Genomic DNA, 14964 nt, shown 5'->3' with positions numbered 1-14964 from the left:
TGCCCCTTCATCAGTTGAGTGAAGAATTTGGTTCACAAACAGGGCATATATAGACACAAAGTCAATTACAAGATAATGGTTGGAATGAGAATCTTAACAGGTAATCAAGTCTTTACAGGTACAGACAATGCGAGTGGAGAGAGGGTTAAGTACAGGATAAAGAGGTGTGAATTGTCTCCAGCCAGGACAGTTAGTGAGATTTTGCAAGCCAAGGCAAGTCGTGGGAGTTACATGAACCCAAGATCCCAGTTGAGGCTGTCCTCATGTGTGCGGAATTTGGCTATCAGTTTCTGCTCGGCGATTCTGCGTTGTTGTGTGTCTTGAAGACACAGACAGTGACCCAATCCAGGAACTGAACCCGGATCCCTGGCACTGTCAGGCAGCAGTGCTAATCACTGTGCCACCCGGTTACCTTAATCCCTGAATTACTACGCCAGAAGAGCTGCGCACTTGAACTCTGAAAACAATTGTCTCTCACCTTCTCTCCTTGAGGCCCTGATTCCCCTTTTTCACCTGGATCCCCCTGAAAAGGAAACAAGGGTTTTTAGCTCGGGGTATTTTTAAAATTCTTTTTTAATTCATGCTTGGGACATGGGTGTCACTGGTAGGCCATTCGGCCCTTGAAGCCTAATCCGCCATTCATCTTGATCATGGCTGATCATCGAATTCAATATCCTGATGCCCCTTCCTCCCATATCCCTTGATCCCTTTAGCCCCAAGAGCTATATCACACAATCGCACAATATTTTGGCCTCATAAAACTTCCTGTGGTAGTGAATTCCACACATTCACCACCCTCTGGGTGAAGAAATTTCTCCTCACCTCAGTTCTAAAAGTTTTACCCCTTATCCTCAAACTATGACCCTTAGTTCTGGACTCCCCTACCATTTGGGTTGGAACAGTAGTCAGATGGGACATCCACCCAGGTTGCCATCTCCACCCCCCATCCGTGGCCCATTTCTCTGGGTCAAAGATCATTGTTTATACTCGGGAGGACTCCCGGCAGAATTCCCGCCACCGCCAGTAATCTCAGTGGTGAAATGCCAGCACCAGAGGAGACAGTAAGCCATTACCAAACACCTCAACGTAATCTGGCCCTTCAGGTCATTCTACCTTTTCACCGGGTCTTCCCGGAAACCCGTCTTTTCCTGGATCTCCAGGATCGCCCTGTGAAAGAAACAAGAGTGACAGGTGAACAACATGAAAACCTTACAGAAGTTCATGGGCCCTTGTTGTCCAGGCAGTCTGGAATCAACCATTAGCAGAAAAACACTCGGGCGGGGGGGGAGTTTTCCCGTCCCACCTGCCACATGAATCATAGCAGGCGGGGTTGGACCATGCAAAGGTCCGTTGACCTCGGGTGGGTTTTCCAATTTTGTGGTGAGTGCGGCTGGAAAATCCTGCCCTGGATGTGGCAGCTACTGAGGGTAATTGCCTAGGTCAGTGATGGGCAGCCTGAGGCCTGGGGGCCACATACGGCCCATCAGGGTTCTGAGTGCGGCCTACAGGACATCTTGTTGACCATTGCCCACGCACAGGATTGCCACATTCCACTGATTTCTGTCCACGCAATTATTTTCCTACCCGTATGACTGAAGCGATATGCATGTAAAGCGAGGACACGTGAAGTGCGCTGATTGCACAAAACACTGACTGTGAGGGCTGTGCGCTCCCTCTGCATCCAATTAAGCATAAATTTTTTTTTTGCTTTTATTGTTTGAAGTTGATGACAGTTCTATGAATATATAAATGCTTAAGCATTTTCTATGACTTATTATGAAGGCATATGGGACACTTGCTTTTATCAGTCGTGGCATAGATTATGAGAGAAGGAAGGTTATGTTGGAACTGCACAAAACTTTGGTTAGGCCACAGCTGGTGTACTGTGTGCAGTTCTGGCCACCTCACTATGGGAAGGATGTGATCGCACTGAAGAGGGTGCAGAGGAGGGTCACATCACATGTCTGGGATGGAACATTTGAGCTATGAAGAGAGGCTGGATAGGTTATTTTCTTTCGAGCAGAAAAGGCGCAGAGGGGGAACCAGACTGAGTTGTATAGGATTATGAAGGGTTTATACAGGGTGAATAGGAAGCAGCTGTTCCCCTTAGTTGAAGGATCAATAATGAGGGGGCATAAGTGAGGGACAGGACGTTTAGCCTGAGGAAAAAACATTTTCACCCATAGGATGATGGGAGTCTGGGAGGGTAATAGAGGCAGGAAACCTCACAACCTTTAAAAAGTACATGGATGGGCACTTGAGGTGGCCAAAAATTCAAGACTATGGGCGAAGTGCTGGAAAGTGGGATTAGTGTAGATTTAATGCAGTTTTGTCGGAGCAGACTTGGGCCTAAGGGCATCTTCTGTACTGTGTGATGTACTGTGTGACTCTATTATGCAATATTCAGAGTATATTAAATGTATTTATTCTTATTCATAGAGTCATGGTTAGTGAACAAGTCCGAGTTCAATCTTGTGCCCCACTCACTAGCCATCACCGATCTAAGTTACTGGAATCACCTTCAAGTAGAGCAAAAGAATTCTTGATAGCTATTGCTGCAATGGTTCTCCCAACCTCCTGTTTTAACTTTGGCAGGAGATTGGTGGCAACCTCAGAGAAACGGTCCATTGCCAAACATTTTCAGGGGGATCTGCTGGGGATTTGGTGGTCACTGAGAGAAGTCCGGCTGAAATTCGATGTCTCATTGCTTTCTTGATATACCACTTATCTCTCTTTTGCGCAGACAGCTCGATAAGGATACGCTAATGGGCCAAAATGTATAAACAAAGTAACAACTAGATCAATGGTGATCACCATTGTTAAGGTGTAAATGGCCCAGGATATTATTGAGAGGAAGAAGTAGCCCATTACACCGCTTTCTGCTCCTCCACTGTTTCTCCCACTAATACAGGAGCTCCCACTTATCTCTGTACATTTAAAGGAATTGCTGCATTTGTGCTGTTCAAATGAATAAAACTTGTTGCAAAAAGCTAGGACTGATTCTTAACAACTTCAGAACCCTTTTCAATTATCTTCCCTGGAAAACCTACAATTAGCATAGAGCAAAGAAGCATAGAATCCCTACAATGCAGAGGAGGCCATTCAGCCCATCAAGTCTGTACTGACTCTTACCCAGGCTTACCCTGTAAACCCACGTATTTACCCCACTAATCAACGTATATATCTTGGGACAGTAAGTGCAAATTTAGCATGGCCAATCTACCTAACCTGCACATCTGGGCAGCACAGTGCTACAGTGGTGAGCACTGCTGCTTTACAACTCCAGAGATCTAGGTTCGATTCCCGGCTTTGGTGACGGTCGGTGTGGAGTCTGCATGTTCCCCCCGTGTCTGCGTGGGTTTCCTTCGGATGCTCCAGTTTCCTCCCACAGTCCAAATTTCCTTTCATTTTTCCTCTGTCTTTGCTTCCACACAATCTCTCAATTACCCAGCCTTGCCACCAGAACAATACTGCTTCACAGGCTGTGTTAAGGTGTCACCAATCTTAGGATTACTTCAGACATCTAGGAATCCTCAACATTGACTCATGGCACCAGGTCAAACATGGGCACGGACACCTCCAGCTGATTACCATATACTGTCCCCCCTCAGCTGATGAATCAGCACTCCTTCATGTTGAACACCACTTGTAGGAAGCAAGGGTGGGGAATTCAATGTCCATCACCAAGAGTGGGCTTCGTAGTAGCACCATAGACCAATCTGGCCAGGCCCTAAAGGATATAGCTACAAAACTGCGACTCCAGCAGGTGGTGAGAGAACCAAGGGGGAAAAGCATACTCAACAACTGCCTGCCGCAGACGTATCTGTCCATAACAGTACCGGTAGGAGTGACCATCGCACAGTCCTTGGGGAGAACGAGTCCTGTCTTCACATTGAGGATACCCTCCACTGAGTTGTGTGACACTACCACCGTGCTAAATGGGATAAATTTCAAACAGATCTAGCAGCTCAAGACCAGGCATTCATGAAGCACTGTGGGCCATCAATGGCAGCAAATTGTACTCAACAGCAATCTGTATCCTCATGGCCAAGATTATCCACCACTTTAGCATTACCATCAAGCAGGGGATCAACCCTGGTTAAATGAAGAGTGCAGGAGGGCATGCTAGGAGCAACACCAGGTATACCTAAAAATGAGGTGTCAACCTGGTGAAGCTATAACATAGAGCTAGTTGCCTGCCAAACAATATAAGCAACAAGTAATAGACTGAGCTAAGCGATCCCACAACCATCGGATCAGATCTAAGCTCTGCAGTCCTGCCACATCCAGTCGAGAATGATGGTGGGCAATTAAACAACTCACTGGAGGAGGAGGCTCCACAAATATCCCCATCCTCAATGATGGAGGAGCCCAACAGTGCAAAAGGTAAGGCTGAAGCACTCGCAACAACCTTCAGCCATAAGTGCCGAGTGGACAATCCAGCTCGGCCTCCTCCAGTGGTCCACAGCATCACAGATGTTGGTCTCCAACCAATTCAATTCACTCCATGGGATATCAAGAAATGTCTGAAGGCACTGGATACTGCAAAGGCAATGGACCTTGATAACATTCCGGCAATAGAACTGAAGATTCTATTTTGCTGCAGAACTTGCCTCTCGCCAAGCTACAACACTGGCATCTACCCAGCAACTTGAAAAATTGCCCAGGTATGTCCAGCACAGAAGAAACAGGACAAATCCAATTTGGCCAATTACCACACCACCGGTCTACTCTTGATCATCAGTGACGTGATGGAAGGGGTCAGCAACAGTGCTATCAAGCAGCATTTACTCAGCAATAACCTGCTCACTGACGCTCAGTTTGGGTTCTGCCAGGGTCACTCAGCTCCTGACCTCACTACAACCTTGGTTTAATCATGGACAAAAGTGCTGATGTCAGAGATGAGGTGAGAGTGACTGTCCTTGATATCAAGGCTGCATTTGACCAAGATGGCATCAAGGAGTCGTAGCAAAACTGGAGTCAATGGGGAATCATGGGGTAAACTCTCTGCTGGTTGGAGTCAAACCTGACACAAAGAAAGATGGTTGTTGAAGGTCAAACATCTCAACTCCAGGATATCACTGCAGGAGTCCCTCAGGGAAGTGTCCCAGGCCCAACCACCTTCAGCTGCTTCATCAATGTCCTTCCTTCCATCATAAGGCCAGAAGTGGAGATGATTGCTGATGATTACACAATATTCAGCACCATTCACGATTCCTCAGATACTGAAACAGCCCGTGCTCAAATGCAACAAGAACTGGACAATATCGAGGCTTTGGCTGACAATTAGCAAGTAACATTCATGCTACACAAGTGCCAGGCAATAAGCATCTCCAGCAAGAGAGGACCTAACCATCATCCCTTGACATTCAATGGCATTACCATCAGTGAATCCCCACTAACAACATCCTGGGGGTTACCATTGACATGAAACTGAACTGGACTGGCCACATAAATACAACAGCTACAACAGCAGGTCAGAGGCTAGGAATCCTGTAGCGAGTAACTCATCTCCTGACTCCCAAAGCCTGTCCACCGTCCACAAGGCACAAGACAGGAGTGTGATGGAACACTTGCCTGGATGAGTGCAGCTCCAACAACACTCAAGAATCTCGACACCATCCCGTCCGAAGCAACATGCTTAATTGCTACCCCTTCCACAAACATTCAATCCCTCCACCACTGACGAACAGTGGCAGCCATGTGTACCATCTACAAGATACATTGCAGGAACACACCTGGTTCCTTAAGCAGCACCGTCCAAACCCACAACCACTAATATAATAATATAAATATAATATAATACAACATAATGTACATATAATACATTAGTGAAGAAGAAAGTAATAGGTTACAGGAATAGGTTAGAGATGGGTTGGTCAGATGGGCAGAGCAGTGGCAGATGGTATTTAACCCTCATAAATGCCATTCTTTCAGGGGATGTGAGCACACTGGCAAAGCTAGCATTTGTTGTTCAATCCTAGTTGCCCTTGAGAAGGTGATGGCGAGCTGCCTTCTTGAACTGCTGCAATCCCTGAGATGTAGGTACACCCACAGTGCTGCTGGGACAGAGTTCCAGGGCTTTGACTGAGCAACAGTGAAGGAACGGTGATATATTTCCAAGTCAGGATGATGAGTGGCTTGGAGGGGAACTTGCAGGTGGGGGGTACCCAGGTATCTGCTGCTCTGGTCTTCTAGATATTAGGGGTTATGGGTTTGGAAAGTGCTGCCTGAGGAAACTTGGTGAGTTGCTGCAGTGCATCTTGTAAATGGTACACACGGCTGCTACTGTGCATCAGTGGTGGAGTGAATTTTGTGCATAAATTAGCTGGCTGCATTACAACAGAGAATACATCCAGAATTACTTGATTGGCTGCAAAGTGTTTTGGGCATATATGGTGCAATATTAATGCAAATCACTTCTCCACCTTTCCCTCAAGCTAATTCCGACACATTTGACTTGGTGAAGACTAAGGAAATATTTACTCCCTAGGTTATGTGCATTGAGTTTTGGGTTTCTGAATGACTGACTTTAACTCATTGAGAGGAAGTGTTTACGGTTCATTCATGGCCAGGATTTTGTGGAAGCTCAAACTTTACTTTGTTGCTGCTTATAATCAATGACCTTCTCGTGTATGTCTTGCAGAAAGACCACAGAACTACTATGGTGCAGAAGGAAGCCATTCGGCCCATCGAGCCTGCACTGACTCTCTGAAAGCGCATCTTACCCAGATCTGCACCCCTCACCCACCCCCCGGGCTTTTCCCGTAAACCCTGAGCATTTACCACGGTTAATCCAGCTAACCTACACATCCTTGGACACTAAAGGGCAATTGAGCACGGCCAATCCACCTAACCTACACATCTTTGGACACTAAAGGGCAACCTAGCATGGCCAATCCATCTAACCTTTGCTCATATCACAGAGATTACGACACAGTGGTCAATTCCAAGAAGCCTATGCCATATTAATTCAGTAGCTTCCATTGATAGTGCTGCTCCTCATGTTGGCCTCAGCAACACATCCTCCTACACCAAGCAGCAGATGACAGCAATAGTTACTCGGCTGGTGCCTCATGCATGACTGTGCTAGTTCCAGGCCTGTCTTTTTCGAAACCCTCAAGGCTGGCCACCCACCTCGCGCTTTCCATAAACCAGTGTTCATCCAGAACCATCCTCCCTGCATCCTAGCCTGCATTTGCCTCATTCAAGCTTACTTCAATGGGATTCAGTAAAAACAAGCCTGGGGTCAGAATAATACATGCAGCCTGACAACCTCTGAGGAAACGTAGGTGGTGTAATTACTGTACAAGGGATCTATGAGAGAAGAGTGGGAAAGCTAATTAGAGATATGCTGGTACATGTCAAACGGTTTTTCAGCAATGTGTTCGATCCCCAGAGGCAGAGTTAAAAGAAAGTTTGTAATATTATCCACATTCTTACATCATATCTCACATTTGTGCTCCTTTGCTCAAGAGAACTATCCTTCTGCAGTACAGCATTGGTAAATAATTGCTGATACACATCCCTTTTCTTAATTCAGTAGGGACTTGACACTGAATAATAGTTATATTATTTGGGCATGCTGTTGAGATGCATTGGCCACGTTAAATTCTCCCTCAGTGTACCCGAACAGGTGCTGAAGTGTGGTGACTAGGGGACTTTCACAGTAACCTCATGTGTTAATATAAGCACACTTGTGACACTAATAAATTTTGCTGAAAAAAAGAAAGGACTATTGAAGCTTTTCATCTTGCACTTATCAGGATAGCTCAAAAGAATTTTGCAACTATGACGGTTTCAATTTGAACCAAGCTGGGCAGTTAACTGCTCCATGCTACATTCTCCATGGCAACTCTACTGGCCAACCAATCAGCACTAACATTCTCTTCTCATGCAGTATAAATTGTTGTTTTTTTCCCCACTTCCCCCATTTGCATTACTATTGGAAAATTCTTGTGAGTTATTCTAGTGAGTGCCAAGTTTATTTATTAATGTCACAACTAGGCTTACATTAACTCTGCAATGAAGTCACTGTGAAAATCCCCTAGTTGCCACACTCCGGCGCCTGTTCAGGTACACTGAGGGAGAATTTAGCATGGCCAATGCACCTAACCAGCACATCTTTGGTCTGTGGGAGGAAACCACAGCACCCGGGAGAAACCACACAGACACGGGGAGAACGTGCAGACTCTGCACAGACAATGATCCAAGCCAGGAATCGAACCTGGGTCCCTGGCGCTCTGAGGCAGCAGTGCTAACCACTGTGCCATCAGTTTTGATAGTGTGACTCTTTATTCAGCAGAGATGTTATTGAACTTCTGAGAGATGTTTTGTGAGAGATGTTGCCTTAGGTTTTCATCCTGCTCTCATCAGGACAAATGCAAGAATACCAAATTTCAAACAGTCTTAACAATATACACTGCAGGAGAAAAGGGATTGGTTGCCAAGTTGGCTCTGATCGGTCAGGGTGCTGCCATAGAATTAGTGGAAAACTATAGGCTCCCTAAACTCCAGAGTAAAAGCAACATACACTAACATGCAATAATTCATTCCATTAGCAAAAGGAAAATGTTTAAATCTTGAATGAGCTGAGAACTTGGGGAGTTATGGGTTAGCAGCGTGATGAGTTATTGGCACGATTTCAGATTACCACAAAAAAAGCTGTACTATTTCTACTGAACCAGCAGGCCTGGATTTTAGGCCTAAATGTGACATTCATCCCAGACTTGATGCATAAATATCCCAAGCCATCAAGACCATGTTGTCTGTGTTCCTTGCAAAATCAGCTTAAAGTAAGGATTGCATTCCTCCGTAATCTTGACAGTCATAAGGCAACAAGGCTATTGAGAGATTAAAGTTAAAATTACCTTTAACCCAGGTTTGCCAGGAACACCATCTTTTCCAGGTGGACCCTACGCAAAGGGATCAGAAAGGAATTAGTGTAAATTGAACGCTACATCAAAATCAATCATTCCACGTGCGAGTTGTGTAAACGGCAGATTGTCAACTCAACAGCAATCAATGAGAGGATAATCTCCAGCTCACCTTCACTGCGTCTCCACTCCCACATTGAAGGGAGGTCAGACAAACCTTGTCAGGGTAACAATCTAGCTGTCCATCATGTTTCTGACTGAATGGGCATGTGGGACATTTATCTATAGACCACAGCAACCACACACAGCGCATTAAAATATATGGTAGCAACGATATGATTTTGAGTGAAGGGATATATCTAACTCGCTCTTCCCCTCTCACTTCCCCATTACACATTTTTTGGGGAGGTTTTTAACCGCAAAAGAAATAGGATTAGGAGTAGACCATACAGCCCGTCGAAAGCGTGCTCCATCATTCAACACGATTACGGTTTATCTGTAGCCTCAGTTCCACTTTCCTGCCCATATTCTCCATTGCCATTGATTCCATTGAGAGACCAAACACTTTTTTATCTCAGCATTAAGTGTACTCAACAGTGGAGCATCCACAATCGTCTGAGATGGAGAATTTCAAAGATTCACCATTATTCCTCATCTCCTTATCCTGAGACTGTACCCCCAAATCCTAGATTCCCCAGATGACCAGGGGGTTAAGCCTCTTCAGAATCATGAATATTTTACTGAGATCACCTCTCATCCATCTAAATTCCAGCAAACATAAACCAAATTCACTCAGCCTCTCATAAATGGACAGCCCCCTCATCCCAGGGACCAACCTAGTGAACCTCCACTGTTACCGCCTTCACTGCAAATATGTCCTTCCTTAAATATGGGGACCAAAACTACACACAGTATTCCAGATGTGGTCTCACCAAAACCCTGTATAAATGTAGCATGGCTTCCCATGATGGATAGGAGTAATTTTCTGAGCACCCGCTCACCGGGACAAAGCGGCAGCGCACAGCAAAAGCTTGTTGGTTTGCTAGTAGTTTTGTATTACGTGTTAATGTCGTGGGCTAGGTTGTATTTCTCCAGTGCAGATTTGCAAAGCTATCCAAGGTGATTTTCTCTTTCATAAAATAGAAAGAATATCATAGAAATTCCATAGTGCAAAAGAGGCCATTCTGCCCCAACTCTGCGACGGAATATTTTACCCAGACCCTCTCTCCCGCTCTATACCTGCAATCCCACATATTTAGCATGGCTAATCTCATCTACCCTACACATCTTGGGACACTAACGGTCAATTGAGCATGGCCAAACCAGCTAACCTGCACATCTTTTGGACTGTGAGAGGAAACCGGAGCACCCGGAGGAAACCCACGCTGACAAAAGGAGAACATGCAAACTCCACACAGTCACCCAAGGCTGGAATTGAACCCAGGTTCCTGGAGCTCTGAGGCAGCAGTGCTAGCCACTGTGCCAACTCTGCAAAAGCCATGAGAAAAACTGTGTGCTGGAACGCAGACAGATTAACTTCAGCTGTTGGATGGGAATCCCATGGGATTCGGTGTAACGTCACTTTTACATTCTGGCAAATATTACACTCCACGGTTGTAAAATTGAGTAAAACTGGCGGTTTGTAAAACTAGTGTTATGCCCAATTATGTCAGCGTTGCGCCATGCAGCTCCCACTAAAATTTTCCCAAGTGGCCCTGACTTTCAACTCTTGGAATCACCACCTGAAGCTATCATGACATATTTATATTTGGAACAAGTCATTGACCATACCATGGGTGGCATAGTGGCACAGTGGTTAGCATTGCTGCTTCTTAGCTCCAGGGTCCTGGGCTCGATTCCCGGCTTGGGTCAATGTCTGGCAGAGTTATCCCCGTATCTGCATGGGTTTCCTCCGGGTGTTCTGGTTTCCACCCACAGTCCAAAAGACATGCTGGTTAGGTGTATTGGCCATGCTAAATTCTCCCTCAGTGTTTTGCTACAGCGTCCTGACTTCTATTAACCAGACAGGGCAAAAATTCATCTGACTGCTCTGTCTCTATAGGTGTCAAGCCAAAAATAGCTGTGTTGACAGAACGTTGAATTGCAATTAACCGCACCTAATCTGGCCTGTCAATAAAATTAACTGACTTGGGTTCTGGTTGATCCCAATGCACAGGCCTTTGCCATACTTGGAAGTTGTGTGAGGGCTACTGGCTGGAGCATGAGCCTGCCTTGTTCAAAGAATTGCTCTTTGTGCCCCAATACCTCTGTCATACTTGCTTAATATGTAATATTAAAGTTAATTAAAAACACTTTGACAAGAAAATACTAACCAGTGGCCCTGGAATCCCAGTCTTCCCATTGAGACCCGTCTCACCAGGTAAACCCTAAAGAATAAAAAATTGAGGCTGATTATTTAAACTAATATTGTCATCATAAACCTTCATCAAACAGTCCAACAAATATTGAAGAGTATCTTCAGCACGAAAGAATATCGAAGTTTAGTGGAGTTGAATTGGAGGCGTTTAGTTGAGTAAATAGGGAGAAATTCCTTCCAGCAGAGTTAATAACCAGAGGTCATAGATTTAAGATAATTGGCAAAGGAACCAGGGCAGAGATGAGGAGAATGTTTTAATGTTCATTTCTGTTCTGGCCGGAAGTGTGGAAGCTGATTTAATATTTGCTTTCAGATGGGAATTAGCTAAGTATTATTGTAAAAAAAAGAGATAGCTGGCAAAGTTTCTTGCAATGCACTCCTCCGGACAGATGCAAGAATACCAAATTTCAAAGGGCACAACAATTTATACTGCGTGAATCATAGAATCATAGAAACCCTACAGTGCAGAGGCCATTTGGCCAATCGAGTCTGCACCGACAACGATCCCACCTAGCTTTATGCCCACTACCCCACACATTTACCCCATTAATCCCTCTAACCTACACATCTCAGGACACTAAAGGGCAATTTTGCATGACCAATCAACCTAACCCACACATCTTTGGACTGTGGGAGGAAACCGGAGCACCCGGAGGAAATGTGGCACAGTGGTTAGCACTGCTGTGCCACTGTGCCGTCAATAGTGTGCTGATTGGTTGGCAAGTGGATTCTGACTGATAGAGGCATCACCATGGAGAATACACTAGGTAACATCGTCATAATCCCAGATGACCATAGGCTGCTCTTCCCTTTGGGGGGGAGCTGACTGATGGTGATTTAACCTGAGGATCGCCACACCCTCAGGCGAGGGGCAAGGCTCAGATGGCAGGGCCTTCATGAGTAGCCTCGGCTGGTATGGGAATTGAACCCACGCTGTTGGCATCGCTCCGCATCATGAACCAGCTGTCTAGCTAACCGATCTAAACCCACTAGGGAACAGTTAACTGTCAAGCTATTGTTCAAATTCAGTTAAGTCTGATAAGTGGAGGCAATACTCAAGTTCTGTACAGTAACTAATTGGGAAAGTATTTGAGAGGAGGGGGTGCACAGCTATGGAGGAAGAGCAGTTAGTGGAACCTTAGCTCTTCCCCAGAGTTGGCACAATTAGCCAAACGGTCACTTTCTGTGCTTTAAGGTTCTACGATTCCATGAGAACAAGTTGCATAAATATTCCTGTCCTGAAATTCCCTGGGTATTTCCTGTATTTTCCTGTCTTTGGTAAGGGAAAAGCTGAACCCTGGAGGAATGGCGAGAAGCTATGATCTCTTTGGGCTGAGATGCGGCTGATCTTTCACTAAAAGCATGTGGGGAGATTCAAACGATCCATTCGCAAATCCAGGGTCTATGAAACCATATTCAGAACACTGTAAGTACCATCTTCAACAAGAGTGAAGAGTACTGAGAAGAGTGGCCATGGTTATGGAACATGAGGCTCTAAGTTTTGAAGAGAGACTCGCCAATTGAATTTGAGAAGAAAGTAGATCGAGTCGCTACATAGAAATCATCATAGAAACCCTACAGTACAGAAAGAGGCCATTCGGCCCATCGAGTCTGCACCAACCACAATCCCACCCAGGCCGTACCCCCATATCCCCACACATTTTACCCGCTAATCCCTCTAATCTACGCATCCCAGGACACTAAGGGGCAATTTTAGCATAGCCAATCAACCTAACCCGCACATCTTTGGACTGTGGGAGGAAACTGGAGCACCCGGAGGAAACCCACGCAGACACGAGGAGAATGTGCAAACTCCACACAGACAGTGACCCAAGCCGGGAATCGAACCCAGGTCCCTGGAGCTGTGAAGCAGCAGTGCTAACCACTGTGCCACCGTGCCGCCCTCAAGAACATAGTTCAAGTCTATGATGGGATTTGAACTTACATTCTCCATATTATTAGTCCACTTTTCTAAGAGAGAGAAAAAAAACTTGCCATTATTTTGGGGTTCCAGATTCTTCCCCCACCTTCAACAACCTGTGGGTGTGGGGTGGGGTTACATTGATCTGGAATTCATGACAAAAGTGCACGGTGAGAGACACTTGACCATTCAAAAGAAGAAAGTTTACCATTACCTTTTTAAGGGCAATAATGGAAGAACAATTAACCCCAGTTTTGTTATTGTTACCCAAATCCCGAGAACAAATTAAAGGAAAGATGAAACATAAAGGCAGACTTTGAGGAAAGTCCTACTCTGTTAAGGCCGGGGCTTCAGATGAGGCTGTTCTCTGTCCCGGCTGTTGAGTTTTTGCTAGCTGCTCATTATCACCCTCTGCAACTTTCTTATCCTCCTTTACTTAGGATATACAGCACAGAAACAGGCCATTCGGCCCAACCAATTCATGCCAGTGTTAATGCTTCACTCAAGCCTCCTTCCATCCTATTGCCATGGTAGCGAACTCCACACTCTTACCACTCTTGGGTAAAGACATTTCTTTTGCCTTCCCTATTGGATTTCTTTACGACCCCTCAATCATGGTTGCTGCTCATCTTCCACATAAATGCATATGGCTCTTTCCACAGCTCTTGTTATAAAGATGCTGTAGACAGGGTGGTCACATGGAATGACGTGGGAATAAAGGGGGTCAAAGTCTACAGGGCAGAAGGAGGCCATTTGGCCCATCGAGTCTGCACCAACCACAATCCACCCAGGCCGTATCCCGTAACTCCAATGTATTTATCCTTGCTAGTCCCCCTGACACTAAGGGGCAATTTAGCACACGTGTGAGTTCCACACACATGCGGACGGCCTCAACCGGGATCTTGGGTTCATGTCACACTATCTGTAACCTCCACGACTTGCCTGGGCTTGCAAAATCTCACTAACTGTCCTGGCTGGACAGTTAGGGGCATAGGTTTACGATGTGGAAGCACTGGAAAGGGTGCAGAGGAGATTTACCAGGATGTTGCCTGGTATCGTGGGAAGGTCTTATGAGGAAAGGCTGAGGGACTTGAGGTTGTTTTCGTTAGAGAGAAGAAGGTTAAGAGGTGACTTAATAGAGTCATACAAGATGATCAGAGAATTAGATAGGGTGGACAGTGAGAGCCTTTTTCCTCGGATGGTGATAGCTAGCACAAGGGGACATAGCTTTAAATTGAGGGGTGATAGATATAGGACAGATGTCAGAGGTAGGTTCTTCACTCAGAGAGTAGTAAGGGCGTGGAATGTCCTGCCTGCAGCAGTAGTGGACTCGCCAACATTCAGAGCATTTAAATGGTCATTGGATAAACATATGGATGATATTGGAATAGTGTAGGTTAGATGGGCTTTAGATTGGTTTCACTGGTCGGTGCAACATCAAGGGCTGAAGGGCCTGTACTGCGCTGTAATGTTCTATGTTCTATGCACAAGGGGCAAATGCTTTACACAGAGGGTGGTGGGTGCCTGGAACTCACTGCCGGGGGAGGTAGTGGAAGCAGATACGATAGTGAGTTTTAAGGGGCGTCTGGACAAATACATGAATAGGATGGGAATAGAGGGATATGGTCCCCGGAAGGATAGGGGGTTTTAGTTCAGTCGGGCAGAATGGTTGGTGCAGGCTTGGAGGGCCGAAGGGCCTGTTCCTGTGCTGTAATTTTCTTGTTCTTTGTTCTAATATACACCTCTTTAACTTGTGCTTAACCCTCTCTCCACTCACATTGTCTTACCTT

At 45.6% G+C, this 14964-nt stretch overlaps 1 protein-coding gene across 1 annotated transcript in view; it reads right to left on the bottom strand.

Moving 5' to 3' along the window:
- LOC144494162 (uncharacterized) overlaps nucleotides 1–14964 on the bottom strand; it is a 397513-nt gene that overhangs the window by 144239 nt on the left and 238310 nt on the right. Inside the window, exons 13-16 of the mRNA XM_078213764.1 lie at nucleotides 11210–11263; nucleotides 8871–8915; nucleotides 1114–1167; nucleotides 479–523 (exon numbers count right to left, since the gene is read on the bottom strand). Of these exons, the coding sequence (XP_078069890.1) occupies nucleotides 479–523; nucleotides 1114–1167; nucleotides 8871–8915; nucleotides 11210–11263 (198 nt within the window). The remainder of the gene's footprint in view (nucleotides 1–478; nucleotides 524–1113; nucleotides 1168–8870; nucleotides 8916–11209; nucleotides 11264–14964) is intronic.

Source organism: Mustelus asterias, chromosome 5, assembly GCF_964213995.1.
Source record: "Mustelus asterias chromosome 5, sMusAst1.hap1.1, whole genome shotgun sequence".
Taxonomy (NCBI): domain Eukaryota; kingdom Metazoa; phylum Chordata; class Chondrichthyes; order Carcharhiniformes; family Triakidae; genus Mustelus; species Mustelus asterias.
The sequence above is the reverse complement of the archived record's forward strand: the minus strand, read 5'-3'. Positions and strand labels throughout refer to the sequence as shown.